The sequence below is a fragment of the Zeugodacus cucurbitae genome, chromosome 5, assembly GCF_028554725.1.
Source record: "Zeugodacus cucurbitae isolate PBARC_wt_2022May chromosome 5, idZeuCucr1.2, whole genome shotgun sequence".
Lineage (NCBI taxonomy): Eukaryota > Metazoa > Arthropoda > Insecta > Diptera > Tephritidae > Zeugodacus > Zeugodacus cucurbitae.
In genome coordinates, this window is record NC_071670.1 from 38,127,520 (window position 1) to 38,145,795 (window position 18,276).

The 18,276-nt window shown below is 34.9% G+C and overlaps 4 protein-coding genes across 4 annotated transcripts; 3 read left to right on the forward strand and 1 right to left on the reverse strand.

The window, feature by feature from the left end:
- Nucleotides 1-539: 539 nt before the first annotated feature.
- Nucleotides 540-6,369, forward strand: LOC114803503 (protein halfway). The gene is made up of 11 exons (XM_054232618.1): nucleotides 540-720; nucleotides 1,330-1,940; nucleotides 2,008-2,248; nucleotides 2,318-2,413; nucleotides 2,488-2,649; nucleotides 4,403-5,091; nucleotides 5,159-5,387; nucleotides 5,457-5,576; nucleotides 5,649-5,810; nucleotides 5,953-6,063; nucleotides 6,134-6,369. Exons 1-11 carry the CDS (start codon nucleotides 613-615, stop codon nucleotides 6,251-6,253), a joined length of 2,649 nt encoding a protein of 882 aa, XP_054088593.1. The 5' UTR covers nucleotides 540-612; the 3' UTR covers nucleotides 6,254-6,369.
- A 530-nt stretch (nucleotides 6,370-6,899) lies between these two features.
- On the forward strand, nucleotides 6,900-8,930 carry LOC105211980 (uncharacterized). The gene is made up of 2 exons (XM_011183699.3): nucleotides 6,900-7,507; nucleotides 7,567-8,930. Exons 1-2 carry the CDS (start codon nucleotides 7,130-7,132, stop codon nucleotides 8,455-8,457), a joined length of 1,269 nt encoding a protein of 422 aa, XP_011182001.2. The 5' UTR covers nucleotides 6,900-7,129; the 3' UTR covers nucleotides 8,458-8,930.
- Nucleotides 8,931-9,293: 363 nt separating this feature from the next.
- Nucleotides 9,294-13,168, reverse strand: LOC105211981 (syndetin). Its single transcript, XM_011183701.3, has 11 exons — nucleotides 13,008-13,168; nucleotides 12,670-12,951; nucleotides 12,157-12,474; nucleotides 11,898-12,086; nucleotides 11,751-11,837; nucleotides 11,105-11,686; nucleotides 10,533-11,045; nucleotides 10,358-10,468; nucleotides 9,970-10,293; nucleotides 9,796-9,908; nucleotides 9,294-9,737 (listed from the first exon to the last, which is right to left on the reverse strand). Exons 1-11 carry the CDS (start codon nucleotides 13,071-13,073, stop codon nucleotides 9,389-9,391), a joined length of 2,934 nt encoding a protein of 977 aa, XP_011182003.2. The 5' UTR covers nucleotides 13,074-13,168; the 3' UTR covers nucleotides 9,294-9,388.
- A 206-nt stretch (nucleotides 13,169-13,374) lies between these two features.
- Nucleotides 13,375-17,946, forward strand: LOC105211982 (run domain Beclin-1-interacting and cysteine-rich domain-containing protein). Its single transcript, XM_011183702.3, has 10 exons — nucleotides 13,375-13,711; nucleotides 14,073-14,693; nucleotides 14,750-15,373; nucleotides 15,440-15,995; nucleotides 16,057-16,139; nucleotides 16,206-16,513; nucleotides 16,579-16,746; nucleotides 16,838-17,035; nucleotides 17,108-17,261; nucleotides 17,352-17,946. Exons 1-10 carry the CDS (start codon nucleotides 13,490-13,492, stop codon nucleotides 17,538-17,540), a joined length of 3,123 nt encoding a protein of 1,040 aa, XP_011182004.2. The 5' UTR covers nucleotides 13,375-13,489; the 3' UTR covers nucleotides 17,541-17,946.
- The last annotated feature ends 330 nt before the right edge of the window (nucleotides 17,947-18,276 follow it).

Sequence of the window (18,276 nt, forward strand, 5' to 3'; positions counted from 1 at the left end):
TTTAAAACAATCGTATCAGACATTGAATCATCATAAAGACTTAAATACAGAAGTCCAGAACACTTGAGCGTGACTTGCCTACTACGTTGACATTATACATACATACATAGTTACCGTAACACTTGCTTGTACATATGTATTTATGTATATGTATATGTATATATGTGCATAGGCAGAGCTTAGTTGGAATTAGTTATCAAAACTTATAATTATTTGTTCAACGCATTGTATACGTTGTGCAAATACATATTTATATTATTAACTCAATCTAGATAGATTATGTGCATCTAATAATCTAATAATAATCTCTTAATATTATATTAATGTATACATGTGTATATGTATATGTAGTAGAAGTTAATAGCAGAACTTATAATTAATACTTTTTTGTGTAAAATATTGATCTTAGTGTAAATTTATTATTGAAATTTATTGATAACCAAGAGTCAAGACCTTACGAATAACCACATATTTGGTACATTTGCAATAAAATCAACGATGCTGTCATCATTGCCTATTTGCGCACTTTAATATCACTATAGAGGATCCTCTACAATCTTAAATAGTTGGTATGATTCGTTAAATGTTTCAGTAGCCGTTTTGAATTCGAAAATGCATTACATTAAAGCATCTGCTGGAATTAAGCTTAAAGCCAACCGAGGGCTTCGGTATATATGGGATGGAAACAATACGCATCGATCCGGACCGCTTTTATATGAGGTTTGTCCGTATGTTCCGTATGTTAATTTCTCGCTCTCACGGGATTACATACATATTACATTAAATTTACAAAGATGCTTCGAAAAGTGATACAAACTGCCGTAATTTTTTCAAGAGATAGTTATCATTGTCAGGAAAATATTACTTAAAAATAAGCATTCGAAGGATCTCCTTTTTTGTTTTGAATACCATAATTTTTTACTTGTCGATTCGGAGGTAAGATCTAGTAAGAGTATTCAAGCAAGGAATATTTCCAATTTGAAATCTATTTATTTTTGAATATTTAGCTAGAGTTTGGTGTTAAGTGCGCTGAATGTGAATGCATATTATTAAAATAAGAAATGTATAGCTGATAACGGATGGAATCGAACATTAGATACTCATGCGAAGAAATTATAATTATGTGAGAATTTAGTTGTTAGACGAAATCGTGGATCAATTTTTTTTGTTGCTGTTATAGCGATAAATCTATAACTTATTCATATTTATATTATATTATTAAGATATGTTCTATAAAATCAGTAGTAGGAATTCTCATAAACGTATTTAGAACGGAAATTTCGTATTTTCAAATTCATAATATATATCGTCCTATTTTTTACCTTTTAGCCAACTCAATCACACCTTCTTTTCGTGGTTATATGTTTGCTCTGCTGGCCAGGGTTTTACGCACTACCACATCCCGCTGAGGAATTACCAATGACCTTTCCACAAGAGCCAAATGGAGTGATCGAATACCATCCGCAGTGCTTCTATGCCGAGGAAGAATTATGTGACAAAACTCTATCGAATTGGCAACAACAAACTTACGATCAGCACACACGCTTAGGCACGTGTCATTGTCGGCCATACACCAATATGCCGACATCATGGTATTGCTGCAACATCACACACATGTCAATGATCTCATCCTGCAGCAACACAACCACCTGGACGAATCTGCATTTACGCAATGTCACATTGCCCGAATTGGATCTGTCGAATTTCCTCTATCAGAAACTACAATCCCTCGCAATCACCGACGGTAAAATCACCAAATTGGTGGGTAGCTTTTCACGATTTTCCTCCATCAAGTGTCTGAATGTATCCAATAATAACTTGTCGGAAATTACTCAACGTGGTTTAATACCGCCAACGTTGAAAGTGCTGGACATATCAAAGAACAATTTGACGAGCATACCGAACTTTAATCAAAATCAAAATATAACCGTGGACGTGAGGTATGTATGCGTTGGGTTAACAGGTTTTTATTACCTTTATTTTCAAAAATTAACTCTTCGCTTGCAGTGGCAACAACAATTTAGTTTGTTATGACATGTACAAATCCATTTTTAGTGACTCGCTCAAATTCGTCAATCAGCAAAATTCATATTGTTTGCATAATGCAAATTTTGGTTGGTTCAATTCAACCGAATTGATATCCATGAAAGAACTGGTAAAAATGCGATCGTCGAACACGGATTGTCCCAGCATACCAGGTTATGGCAACTGTACTTGCAAATACGAATACCTGTTGGCCACATTATCGGTAAATACAATGAGATTCATTAGAAAATGCTCACTTTCGAAAATTTTTTGTTCACCTTCTCTACTTTAGATCATATCAAAGGTCGACTGCTCCAACCTTGGTCTCATTGAGCTGCCACCAAAGCTACCAGAAAACACTTTCTCGCTGAATGTTTCGAATAATAAGGTGCTATATGTCTATAATTGTTGCTATAATTTTATTATTATTATTTTTAAATTTCCTTTCGTTTTTCGCTACAGATTACAAGTATTGGTAAACACTTTCATACGAATCCAACCTATCGTAACTTAATTGACTTAATTGCGGACAACAACAATATTTCGAATATATACGATTTCGAAGGAACCGCCTTTATGGATCACTTCCAAAAGCTTTACTTACGCAACAATGCGATCAGCAGTGTAAGTTACCTTACAGTCAAGGTTAATTGTTTACGCGATGTCTGTCTGTCTGTCCGTCAGTGCAAACGATTACTTGTGTAAAGACTTGATTAAATTTTCTTCGTTTCGCCACTTCAGATCCCCGAGTATTTCTTGAGTAACGTATTGGATAATCATGACGAGAAACGCATTATCCTTCTCGGCGGCAACGAATTGAAATGTGACTGTAATTCCGCTAAAACATTGAGGGTAAATTCGAAATTTAAACTCAATAGATTATATTGGAAACTATATTTTTTTCTTTCTTCAAATTTCACAGTATTGGCTGTTAGAGCACAATCGTGACATCCCTGACTATAATAGTATCAGATGTCGAAATCTACCACGAAATGTTATGGAATTGCGTGAGGAGAAACTATGCCAGTCACCACACGATTGACCCTAATGACTTGTTACTGTTTTTTATTTAATTTGATTATTTTCTTTGCTGTATGCTGTAAATTTAAAGATTTTTTTGCATTCAATAAAGTTTGCCTGCCTTTTCTTCAAATTAAGCATTTGCATCTTTCTCAACATAGTCTTTTTCCTTTTCTATATTCTTTGATATACGTATTATGTATACTGTCTTGCGCTTGGGCGTATGGTTTTCCAGCCACTTTCTTTCACTTTTACATTGCTTCTTCATAGCCAATATGAAATCGGGCACTTTGCCATTAGATTCCTTAACAATTTTTGCAATGCTAGAAAAGAAAAGTTGTAAATTGTTATAAATTATGTACCTTTTTAAATTTGGCCGACTCCTCATCGGAGTTTGTTGCCTTTGCAGCAATTATAGATTGTGCTGCTTTACTTTCTTGGATATCAACAGCTACATTCTGTTTATATAGATATGTGGATATAAAAACATAGTTAATAGTTTCCTAATACTGTTGCTATCTCTTAAATCTATTTAAAGAAAAAGAAAATATGTATGTATATTATTTTATGTTTTGCTTAAAACAATCGTATCAGACATTGAATCATCATAAAGACTTAAATACACAAGTCCAGAACACTTGAGCGTGACTTGCCTACTACGTTGACATTATAAATACATAGTTACCGTAACACTTGCTTGTACATATGTATTTATATATATATGTATATACCTATGCAGACCGTAGTTGGAATTCCTTATCAAAAATTATAAAAAATATATGTATATGTATATATGTAGTAGATGTTAATAGCAGAACTCATAATTAATACTTTTTCGTGGAAAATATAGAAATTTATTATTGAGATAACCAAGAGTCAAGACCTTACGAATAACCACATATTTGGTAAATTTGCAATAAAATCAACGATGCTGTCATCATTGCCTATTTGCGCACTTTAATATCACAATAGGGGTTCCTCTACAATCTTAAATAGTTCGTATGATTCGCTAAGTGTTTCAGTAGCCGTTTTGAATTCGAAAATGCATTACATTAAAATATCTGGAATAAAGCTTAAGGTCAACCGAAGCCTTCGGTATTTATGGGATGGAAAAAATACGCACCGATCTGGACTGTTTTTAGATGAGGTTTGTCTAATATCCTTATGTTGATTTCTCGCACTCACGGGCTTGCATACATACTATTAATTATAAATTTATAACTTATTAATATTTATTTTGTATTATTGAGACATGTTCTATAAAATCAGTAGTAGGAACTCTCATAAACGTATTTAGAACGGAAATTCCGTATTTTCAAATTCATAAATATATATCTTCCTATTTTTTACCTTTTAGCCAACTCAATCCCACCTTCTTTTCGTGGTTATATGTTTGCTCTGCTGGCCAGGGTTTTACGCACTACCACATCCCGCTGAGGAATTACCAATGGCCTTTCCACAAGAGCCAAATGAAATGATAGACTTTCAGCCACCTTCGCCACCAACCTTATCGCCCTTACCAAAGATTGACTTACCGACAGCTGACTCTGAGATAATCGAATACCGCCCGCTGTGCTTCTATGCCGACAAAGAATTATGTGACAAAACTCTTTCGAATTGGCAACAACAAACTTACGATCAGCAGACACACTTAGGCACGTGTCATTGTCGGCCATACACCAATATGCCGACATCATGGTATTGCTGCAACATCACACACATGTCAATGATCTCATCCTGCAGCAACACAACCACCTGGACGAATCTGCATTTACGCAATGTCACATTGGCCGAATTGGATCTGTCGAATTTCCTCTATCAGAAACTACAATCGCTCGCAATCACCGACGGTAACATCACCAAATTGGTGGGTAGCTTTTCACGATTTTCCTCCATCAAGTGTCTGAATGTATCCAATAATAACTTGTCGGAAATTACTCAACGTGGTTTAATACCGCCAACGTTGAAAGTGCTGGACATATCGAAGAACAATTTGACGAGCATACCGAACATTAATCAAAATCAAAATATAACCGTGGACGTGAGGTATATGTGCATTGAGTTAACGGTTTTTTATTACCATTATTTTCAAAAATTAACTCTTCGCTTGCAGTGGCAACAACAATTTGCTTTGTTATGACATATACAACTCCATTATTAGTGACTCTCTCAAATTCGTCAATCAGCAAAACTCATATTGTTTGCTTAATTTCACTTTTCGTTGGTTCAATTCAACCGAATTGATATCCATTAAAGAACTGGTAAAATTGCGATCGTTGAACACGGATTGTCCCAGCATACCTGGGTATGGCAACTGTACTTGCAAATACCACACATTATCGGTAAATACAATGAAATTAATTTAAAAGGGCTCGCTTTCGATCACTCATGGTGCAACATCTTCTTTTTAGGGCGATTTAGAGGCGACAACAAAAACCATAACAGAAGTTGATTGCTCCAACCTTGGTCTCATTGAGTTGCCACCGAAACTACCAGAAAACACGTTCTGGCTGAATGTTTCGAATAATAAGGTGCTGCATGTCTATAATTGTTGCTATAATAATAATTGCTATTTTTAAATTTCCTTTCGTTTTTTGCTATAGATTACAAATATTGGTAAACACTTTCATACGAATCCAACCTATCGTAACTTAAATTACCTAATTGCGAACAACAATAATATTTCGAATATATACGATTTCGAAGGAACCGCATTTATGGAGCACTTCCAAAGGCTTTACTTGCGCAACAATGCGATCAGTAGTGTAAGTTACTTTACGGCCAACATTAATTGTATACGCGATGTCTGTCTGTCTGTCCGTCCGTCAGTATTTCTATAAGTGCATAAGTGCAAACGATAACTTATGTAAAGAACTAAACTAAATTTTCCTCGTTTCGCCACTTCAGATCCCCGAGTATTTCTTGAGCAACGTATTGGATAATCATGATGACGGACGCATTATCTTTCTCGGCGGCAACGAATTGAAATGTGACTGTAATTCAGCTAAAAGATTGAAGGTAAATTCGAAATTTAAACTCAATAGGTTATATTAGAAACTATATTTTTTTCTTTCTTTAAATTTCACAGTATTGGCTGTTAGAGCACAATCGTGACATCCCTGATTATAATAGTATCAGATGTCGAAATCTACCACAAAATGTTATGGAATTGCGTGAGGAGAAACTATGCCAGTCACCACACGATTGACCCTAATGACTTGTTACTGTTCTTTTTTTCAATTTGATTCTTTTTTTTGCTGTATGCTGTAAATTTAAAGATTTTTTGGCATTCAATAAAGTTTGCCTGACTTTCTTTCACTTTTACATTGCTTCTTCACAGCCAATATGAAATCGGGCACTTTGCCATTAGATTCCTTAACAATTTTTGCAATGCTAGAAAAGAAAAGTTGTAAATTGTTATAAATTATGTACCTTTTTAAATTTGGCCGACTCCTCATCGGAGTTTGTTGCCTTTGCAGCAATCATAGATTGTGCTGCTTTACTTCCTTGGACATCAACAGCTGCATTCTGTTTATAGAGATATTTGAATATAAAAACATAGTAAATAGTTTCCTAATACTGTTGCTATCTCTTAAATTAAATCTATTTATTTAAGAAAACCGCAAAATAATTAACGGTTGTGTTATTCATTCTACAGAAGTAAACAGGAATTGTGCCTCAGCTGTTCCGAGCAGGGTTGCTTAGATTTAAAATGGTATAACTTTAGTATAACATTCTTTCTTTTATTATTTAATTGTGTTATTTTATCTATCTATTCTATCTATCTATTTATTTTATTATCTTTAAAATAAACTATAATAATTAACAAATAAATTTTAAATGTTATATTAAAATATTTACTCATAATTTTTTCTTATTATGAAGTAAGCGAACAGAGCTACAGTAAACAATAACATTGAACACATACATATCTACATACATCTGCTTGTAAACAAACCCCTTTATTTGTTGTATATATGTGTATATACATTTATACTGATGGGGTAGTTTTGTTTTTTGTATTTGAACTGATTTGTAAATAATAAATAATCAAGTATTACGGGAAAAAATTTATTTCGCTAAAATGGAAAGCATTTTATTGCCGAATATTGCTGCAATTTTAGTAAAAGATATGTTAATAGACGAAAACAAATCCAAAGGAAAGATTACTAAATTTGCTAAGCGTGATTTTCCGCTGCTTTCCAGCGACTCTGATGATGAAGCATTACATTTCTTCCTGCAACAGAAGCACAGAAAACATGAAGATAACCACGGTAAACAAGTTATACCAACGAATCCCAATTCAAAACAGTATGTAAACGAAACGGAGACCGAGAATAAAGTAACAGTTGCACCATCTAAATCTGTCAAGCGACAAACTTTAGCCGAAATTAATTTACTTAATAAATTTAACACCACACTATTTGAAGGATATTTGCATATGAGTAAAATGACTTTCTTGGTAAGCAGTAACCAAATCAATAATTAATACAAATTAGTAAAATCACTTTTCTTCTGTAGCGCATCTTCAAGCGACTACGTCCATATTTACCCAACGAACATTGCCCTACTGCTGCACCACCGCAATCGATATTTTCACTCGCACTCTGGAAATTGTCTACAGACGAACATTTCGAAGATATTGGACGTAAATTCAACATTACAAAACAAGTTTGCCAACAAGTTATACGCCTCTTTTGGCGACGCATTTCCGCACAATATGAGACATTAATCCAGTGGCCCAGTACACCAGAGAAACGTCAATATACCATACAAACCTTTGCTGGCAATCAACAACTAAATAAATTCCAACAACTGTTCGGCATTTTGGCCACAAAACATTTAGATGTATTCCTCGAGGCCGAAAACGAGGAACGACAAGTTATATTGCAAATTATTTGCGATGGTGATCAAAAAGTAATCGACTGCTTTTTGGTGCTCGCGGCTGACTATACATTCGACACCTCGCCCATAGGCCAAACATTGGCGTTAAACGTACAAACAATGCCTTTAGGCAGTTATCTCATTGGCGATGAGAGTTTTCCACTTAAACCCTATCTAATGCGGCCAATAGAAGCGCCCAGCGACGAGAGGGAGCATGCTTTCAATATGGCATTGCAGCCGGCTTTGTCACTAGCACAACAAGCGTTAGACTCTATGGCGAAACGTTTTAATGCACTCTATGCACTAGAGGCACGTAATCTACACGAAGTGCGTAAAATCGTGGATACCGTATGTGCGTTACACAATCTGTGCGTTGACATGGAAGATGACTATGTCGAGCGCAAATTAAAGGATACACAGTTTAATTGGGCCAAAGTTGGCAATGGGGCAATGCAAAAACATGCAGAAGAACAAGATGAACTTGGCAAACAGAAGCGCGCTGCAATCATGGCAGAGGTGCTGCGGTAGATGTTTAGTAGAATACATATAAGTTTATTCTATGTACTTACATTGTTGCTTTATATCAAAGAAATGAGTCTATATATTCAGCGATATTCTTTATTTCGAAACATTTATGTTCAAACGCCGTTATTTGTTGGTAGTATTAGTTTTTGTTTTCATTTATAATACATTTTTAAAATTTATGCGCTACAAATACGTTTACTTTAGATTACATTACATTAATAATCGTGTATTAATGCATAAGGTATGTATGTAAGTATATAATATGTTGCATATTACTTTTTGTTGCTTGTTATTATTGATGCTAGAAATATTTGTCCGTCAAGCTGCACAACACATACTACTTATTTGATGAACAAAATATAAATAACCAGCTAATAAGGTACATAATAGAAATATGATAATATATGTATGTATAATATGTGTATATAAATAAAATTGACTATTTATTATATGTAGGTATACATATATAAAAGATATATATGAGAATAGATAAATAAGAAAATGTTCGAGATTCAAGTTACACATGTTTACTCGGTTCAAAAAAGTATGTAATTGTAATACATATAAATAGATAAGCAAATATGTAAATCAAGAGAGTACATACATAAATAAGAGTGAGAAACGCTTTTAGAGAGATTGAAGTACAACATTTCGAGTAATATAGGGTTAATAGGAGATCGAATAAATAGATAATAAATAAATTAGTTTTAATACATATGTATGTATGTATATATAAATAACAAGAGGTAAAAAGTGTTTGGAAAAATGTTCCTAAAAATAATAATAAATTGGAATGTTTCGAGACGATTAACGCAGCACAAAATCTACATATGTGGATATGTAACATACAAATTTCTTAAATTATAAATATTTGTGCAGTGGCCAAATAGACGACGCTTAATATGACGTTGTCTTGTTGCTTATATTATACCAACTATGTGCTACTTGTACTTAAATTGAGATTATTGCCATTGCCAACACTAGTGTTATTACCACCTAATAATTGTAATAATTTCTGTCTGGTGCGTTTATCGCTTACACAAACGCATTGTATGAGATTTGTTAGTTGCTTTGTGGAATATTGCTCCAGATTGCGTTGTGTATCAATCCATTCTTCGAATTGTTCATTTGAGTAATAATATGCTTTGATGAAACTGTCCACATAAAGACGGTGCTCTGGATATTTTTGATTGGAAATCAACTCGAGTATGGACATAAAATTTGTAAAATCTAGCTGCATTAGCGCACGACCGCCGGCGGAGCATTTTTTTACATTCGAAAAGCTGTATAAGTAGAACAATTATTTAAAAAATTGTTTTCATTTATTGATGTTGAACTAACCCTTCTACTAGTAAATGCGACGCGACGTGAGCCATAGAATTCCATATAGTTTCCGCTGGTAGATTTGTTTCTTTGGCGATTTCCTCCAAACGCATGGCAAAGCTTTGAATATTCTAATATTAAAAATTAAAATTAACATTTTTAATATAGAACTATAGCGAAAATACTACGCACCCGATTCATTATATCAATATAACTGTTATGTTGAAAGCTGACATGATTGACATCCCACTTAACTTTGGCCATCATTGCCAAGACCGCTTGCAAGTCAATGACGCGCGACGTAACGCAGGTGTACACCGGACGGGCAATGTCAGCCATAAACTCGATATAATCGAAATAAGCCGTCAGCATGGGTCGCTCTTGTGGCGGTAACAGGTGATTGAGGTAATTGTGTAGAGTTTGGAATTGCTGTGTCATACAATGTCCACTCTCCACCGCAACAATGCGCTGCGATAGGCCGTACAGTGTATCTGGATTCGCCAGCTCATTATTGATCTGCAATTAAATGGAGAGATTTTAGTTAGGAAGTTGTGGACAGTGTGCACAGTGTAACTCATACTAGTGATGTGAAGTTGAGTGGCCAAATTTTTATGTTTGTAACAACATGCTGCAGCACTGTTTGCAGCTTTTGCTCAAGCCGTGCGTTGTAAAATTTTTCCATCGTCACGGGCTAAAATAAAAATTTAAGCTTTATAAACAATATTTTTCATAGCGTACAGCATTAATAAACTTACAGCATCTTTACCGAAGATCTCATGCACTGCGTAAGCGTAGAAATCCATCAATTCCAACATGCTCGCAACAATTTTCGGTGAAATGCAGTGCAATAACTTGCACATCTGTAAGTAACGCCCGATGCAACGGAACACGTTCAATGTGGTGTTGTTCACAATCACACACGCACTGCCAGCTTCATCTTCGTATTTACTCTGCATGCTTTTCTGCTCGTCATCACTCTCTTCGGAAAAGTAGCAGGATGCCTCGTCTACAATGCCCGAGAGTATGTCCTCTTCAAGCATAGCCACATCCAGCCCACCATCGAAAGGTGAACTCTTCTCGGAGAAACGCAGAAAGTAACCATAGGAACCGTAAATGGAACTACCACCGTCTTGCGAATGCACCGACACTAATTCGTCACAATTGTTATTGCTCGTAGGTGAGTTATTTACCGATGACGCTGAGACCAGCAAATGGGCGACAGGCGGTGATTTATGTCGTCTTAACGTATTGCGCACAGAACGAAATTCCTACGAACAACTTCATTTCTAAGTTCAATCACTAAATTTCATAAATGTATGCAACTCACCGGCAGCTGGAGTATATTAACAAAAGAATCCACCATTGTCCACGATTCATTATCCAAAAAGAGACAGATCTCCTCCAGGCATGTTATGTGATAACGTTGGAAGAACTCCTGACTTTGAACTTGCATGGTTTCAATCAATTTCTCGGACTGTTCACCACAAAACTCCACACCAACCTTTTTCAAACGCTGCACAATGGATAACACTTGTATAAATTGATCATACTTGAGCGTTTTCAGCTTAGTGCTTTGTAGGAAAGTGCAAATCTTTGTTAGTATATCATTCCAAATGCGCGATTGACCTTTCTTCAGTTTTTCTTGTATATAAATATCGGGCGAGTCGGCCATGTCTAAAGGATAGAGCTTATAATTCTGATGCCATACTACAATTTGGTAGTAGGACGCCAATATGGTCCAGAATGTTTTGCATAAACTGATTAAGCAGGAAATGTATTTGTCCACAGTCACTTGTTCACAAAGTTGTTCGAAAAGGAATTTCATATTTTCATCGATATTAGGATCGTTGTACGCGCGTAAAACTGAGTTCACAGAGGAATGTATGGCCGAGATGAAATTTATGTGCAGCTGAAATATGTAAAAACAAATTGATATTAAAAAAATAAACACTATGATTACAAAAGCAACTAACCTGATCCATAGCAATTAGAGATTTGTTTAGAAGTTTGTAAGCTTCTTGTAGCTTCGCATACTTTCGCATGTCAAAATTTAAAATCATCTATAAATATAACAGTTACAATATATATGTGTAACATAAATATGCGAAGTCAATATTCACCTCGTTAAGCACCGTATCTAATTGGAACTCGGTAAGCAAGAGAGTTTCCTGCAGCTTCTTATTCAATGACTGCACGCAATTGTATTGCATATACTCTGCAGCAGAATCTTTACACTTAAGCAATAAACCAATTGCACCAGAGTAGTTGTAGTCGGAAAGAAACTTTTGCACTTCAACATCGGTTGATTTCTGAAAGATATGTTAATAAGTGATAATTATGTGTATACATATGTATGTGCGCTAGTTAAAACTAACTTACTAGCTTTTTAATTGCAAGCAATGTATTTAAAAGCTCCTTAAGTATTTCACGCTTACGATAAGATGCCAATATTTCCAGGCTTGTTGTGGTCAAATTGACTTTTGCATAATTTAAATAAGAACGCGCTTTTCGACAAGTCCACAATGACTCTTCCAACTCTTTTTGTATATCATTTATGGTTGCAAACTCCTCATTGCAAGCGCTGCGTTGCTCTAGTATATTTTGTAGCACTTGTTTGGATAAAACTTTATGCTGTGTACGCAATTGTGCAATTGTCCCATCTATGAGTTGATAATTTACGCCATTACTAAGAACTTTCTGCGGATTCAAATAAAAACAAATATGTATATATATAAATTGGTGCGTAAGGTGTGAACAGACAAAACAGGTTTTGCAGCATTTCTGATAGCATACATTTCTTCATTCTTAAGTGACTACGCCATACACTTTCTTTGATGGTTGATGCACTTTCCACATATGTGACAAATAAACCATGTAACTGTTTTTCCTCACCTGAAGTTCGTATTGACCGTGCACATTGCAACCCTCCTCCCCTTCAGTTTGAAAATAGATTTCCTCTATGCTCTCCAGTATTTCCTGATCCGATTTTTGTGCGTTGGCAGTAATATCAGGATTATCGGAATTCGACACCTCATTTTCACTACTTGGTGTTAACGATGATCCATTGCTTCCAACTTTCAGCTTGTTGGCAGAAGCATCCGTAGGCTCAGTAGTGACACTCTGTATGAAGTAATCGGAGAAACCCATAGCTGGTATTTTCAACTGCCTATTGGTCTGCAATTTGTTTAGGTATGAAATAACGCTTCAAATAATGTAACATATTTAAATACCTGTTTGTGCAGCAAGTCCATAAACTTTGTTTTAAATTCATCCATTTTTGCTCTTGGATGATGCATTTTTCTGCTAAGACCGTTGGGAGGAGAGTTCGCAAATGTTTAACAATAAAGATGACAGTTATCACATATTGATGGGTTGCATTAAACTGTTAGCGTAAAGATTTCAAATTATTATTTATTATTTTAGATTTAACAAAATTCACTTTGAAACTATATATTTAATTGTAATATATACATTTTTATGACGCAGTTAATAAGATAAATAATTTAAGAGATATACAAAAGTATAAAAATTTATTTTAAATCATTGCACGATAAATCTACTACTTTTCAGCGATATATTTTATTGGACTGTAATCGATATTATTATTGCATTCCTATAAACAACGTAAAAATGCTATAGTTAATTGTATACATAGAGTGATAAAATGACTTTTATAACAAATATTTTATTTTAAAATGCATAAATAAACAAAATGTCAACATTTTGTGTGAAAAATAACAGTGTCAAAATGGATCTACCAGTCCTATTGGCAAATTTAAAAAAATCTTGTGGATTATGGTTCCTAAACGAACAACCTACATCAGTCTTACTAAATAATGAAAACACCAACCTTTCCTCATATGGAAACATAACAACAGCCACTGTGGAGATATTGCGTCATGGACTCCGAACAAAATCAGAAAATACCATCCTGGTGAGTTCCAAACAATAGGACACAGTTTATTAAGTATTTGCATTGGATCTAGTATTGAAATGTTTTGTCAATGATTAATTGTAAGCTACATAGAATACAGATGCGTATTAGTGGGCAAAATGTTTGTATGAATGTACATACATATGTATGTATGGTCAACTCAAATAAGATAAACCTTGAATTATGTGCGTATTGAAGAAATAATCTAAATGTAACATGATTGAACCGAACCTTTCGATTTTCTAATGATTTTTATTGTGTACTAATTAGGAATATAATGTTTTTTTATATTGAAAATTTATTTTTATTTGTTATTCCATGACTACATACAAATTTTAAAATGTATGTCTTCGTTTTTAAGGTGGGCAGTATCCCAGCAATTGGTTTATCAAGTGAAAACATTTGCAATGAAGACACCGACTGGCTTAAAAAGATTGTGGATGATTTTGAATGGGTTTGTAGGTCAGCCCAGATTCGTGACTCACTTGTAGCAGATTTCACATCACAACTGCCAGCATATGGGAGCATAAATCAAATCGAGTCGTCAACATCTGCAGTTAATGAGAGTGAAGAGTATTTCATTGAAAGATTCCTTCGTACCTGGGTACTACGAAATCTACAGTCGAATTGCTTAAGTGTTTGTTTACAAGTTTTGGTGGCAGAAAAGGAGTTGCTCAATACATACTACACGGAAGAAGCATTTCTGAGAAACGAGGCTTATTCAACAGCACTTTTTATTTGTTTATCAGCTGTGGAATTGAATCAATACAGTCTGTTGAGTCAAATAGATACAAAGCTGTACAGCCCAAAATCAGCTACGCGTGCTTTGACAACTACAACGGCCACCAAACACAGGCGAACCACTTCACATCCCGAATTTTCAATTTCTCCACCTAAGAATACCAATATTCTGAAGACTAGAGAAAGATATCAGGCAACCAAAGTGGAAAAAGAAGTCCCAAAAAATGATTTAGATAAAATGGTAAATAAAAAACTATGATTTAATAACATTTAATAAAACAACACACTGTTTTTTAGACTGATTTAACAGACACTTCATCCAATGCGCGAGCGCCTGCTTTGCTAACATTTCGTAAGACCAAAAGCCTTCCAACATTAGAACACAAACCGTACGTCTCCTTTGGATTATTTTTTGATGAACAGCCTAGACCTCGTTCTAAAACCATGGCTATAAAGACGCGAAATTGTTTAGGAAAAGAAAATAGGCAACCATTTTCAAGTGAATTTAATGCAGAGTCTACACTTATCGAGACGCCAAAAATAAATAATAGCAGTAGTTCTTGTTATTCCAATTCAAATACTACTAACAACACAACAACCACATCAGGTTCATCGTATTCTGATTGCGATATCACCAACCTCGAGCTGCCTACGTCGAATCGGCAAAACCAACAGCAGGCGTTTGCTTCGGCGAAAACAAGTCAGCGATCTCCTAATTCGTCTTCCTCAACACGTACGACTTCCATTTCGTCGCTAAATTCGACACCTGCATGTCGCATAGAATTAATTAATTGTGATGATATCAAAATCTGGACGGACCAGGCTTATGAACAAACTCGAACCCAGCAGAGTAGTTTTAATCAGGAAATCCCAACAACCGTGCCGTGTACGATACCGCAAGGTTTTGCACCACTAAAACAGGTGATGAACGGCATTATTGTAAATTCGATATATTATTTTTATATTAATGTAAAACATCTCTTACAGAAAGCGAAAAGTGCAAGTCCTTTAGGCAGTTTCCTATGCAATCTGTTCAGCACTCCTCCCACATATACGCATTGGTCCATATCCAACCAAAATGATAACAGTTATGCTAGCAATTTAGATGAGAGCGAAAGTAATGCTTTATCCGCGGTAACTGCCTTTCCTTGCAATTCGAAGCAGCATGCAGATAATTCGACAATCTCCTCTGGTGTCTTCGATGCGTTTATGCCGGTTTATGGCAAAAAGTTGCGTTCACGACACTCACAAAACTTGTTTGAGGATGGCATAAGTACGCTCGATTATAAAACGCAAGCGAATGAAACGCCAACGGAGCTAACAGTAGAAAGCGGGGCGAAAGTGGCTGAAAAATCGAAACCATTGCCAAAGTGTGAACAAAGCTTAACGGACTTTTTACAAACTTCGCAAATGTCGCGAAACAACACTGATTTGGAAAAAGAAAATGCACATTTTCGTGTATCGGAAGCGATAATCTCGGCAATCGAACATATAAAGTGGGATAACAGCATGGACCCTGAGAAAAAGTGGCATCGTAGAAAAGGTATTTTTCATTTATTCTATAGGTTATTTATTTACTTATACAACGGTTATACACATTACAGAAACGAGTCAGTCATCAAGTGCTGTAATCGCCACGGATTGCCTGACCAATGAAAATACCAGTAGTCGTACACATAAAACTGATGTATGTATATAGAAATTTTCAACTAAAATTAAGAAATTCATAATTATATGCAAAACTTTAATTTAGACTACTCCCGATGAAGCCAGCGAACATATTCCCTACGCAGAATTAGACGAGAATTGCTTAGATTCACTGTCTGCTGAAGTTGTTGGGCTCTCACTTATTTCCAAATTTAACGATAAACATCTGCCAAAAGTGTCCGAGTTGAAGTGGTTGGTTTCAGAGGAAGATACACCACAACAACTCTTGCCAATGCCTGATAATAGTCCTACCTCGAATCCCGATGAAAATGTCATACGCCCAATTACACGCGGCACACGTTATTGGGCGCCACCACGTCAACAGATCATCTTTACGGATCATCCCACAATGAAGTACGCTTTCTTATGGTATTAATTGAAGGACATTTGAAATTTATTTAAAAACATGTATTTTTCAGTCGCAAAGAGCTAATACAAAAACAAAACAATCGTTGTGCGGGTTGTGGCATGCGAGTTTCTCGGCAATATATCAATAGTTTTCGCTATTGCACGTATCTCGGTAAATATCATTGCACTGGATGTCATCGCAATCAAATTTCACCAATTCCCGCCAAAATTTTACAATCGTAAGTGACATTGACACATTGCAAGTGATGCATTGTTGCACTTTTTAACATATTTTTATTTTTTTTTTTGTATTTTTGTCAATACTTATAGTTGGGATTTCAAAAGCTATCCGGTTAGCGTTTTCTCCTACCGCTTATTGGATCAGATGTATACGTATCCGCTGTTTTATGTGCCCGACTTGAATCCTGCGCTTTATATAAACAATAAAACACTTTTATCCGCACGCAAGAAGCGTGTGCACTTGAAGTTCGTTAAAGATTTTGTGAAGACTTGTCGCTTTGCGGTCAGGTGTGTGGCAACGTCAGTTCTTTCAAAAAAGCAACCAACTAATTGTATCTTTTTTTATTTATTTATTTATAGAGAGCAAGTTTACTTCGAAAGCATACCAGAGCATATTGCCAACGATCCGGATATTTGGTCATTGTCAGATTTCATTGATGTCCGCAACAAGAGTATGCAACACTCAATCGATGAACTCATTGAAAAGTGCGAACATCACATTTTCAATTGTGTGGTGCGTTGCAATAACAAATACCGTTAATTATCACACCTTTTAACCGCTTAAAGCAAATGTACACAAATTTTATATTCTTGTTTACTATAGCTCTGTACAGCCCGTGGCTTCCATTGTGAGTATTGCCAGAAGGATCAAGTGATATATCCATGGCAACAAAATGTGTTTCGTTGTGATCGTTGCGGTGCTTGCTTCCATTTAAGCTGCTGGAAGCTGATGTCCAATACGTGTTGCAGATGCCAAAGAATTAGCAAAAGACAAGAGATTGCGGTTACTTGAAATGTAATGCGGCAATGTTCGTCGCAGAAAATCCAAATGTACCTTAACTCGAATTCGAATAGAACGCAAACGCGTGTACCGCTAAAACTAGTATGCGCGTCTAAATATTTAGATATTATTGATAGTTGAGTTTGACTTGTAAATAATGCTAGCCGAATAGTGAAAATTGTACAGAAAATTGTTAATTTTTTTTTTTTGAAACTCAAATTGGAGACATCATTTTTTGTTTGTGCTCTCTTTATCATTATTACATTTATATTTGTTATACTTTGTACCGAAATGTACAACAACAAAGCAAGTTTAATGGTGTCCTATAGCAGGAGAATTATTTATTGTTACAATCAAAGTGAAATATTTTAAAATTAATAATTATTTAATGGTTAAAAAATCTCTCAAAACAGCTACTTCAAACTCGACTGTTTTTTTAATTAATGAATTGTTTTAGCATAAATGTGTCTCCTTTCTACATTTTATTTAGATTATATATATGGATAAATGTTTTTATTAAAGGAAAAGTAAAATAATTTATATTATATAAAGCTTTAAAAAGTTTTTTTACAATTCTAAATTTTGAACGAAAAATTAAAGTAAATAATCTCCTTTTGAATATAGTTTTTGTACATTTTTACTATTCAAAACAAAATTCTAAACTATATGCTAAAATGTATACGAAAGTATTTTATTAAATGAATTATTACCGAATTTGTATTTATATATGCTAATAAGCGTTAAACAA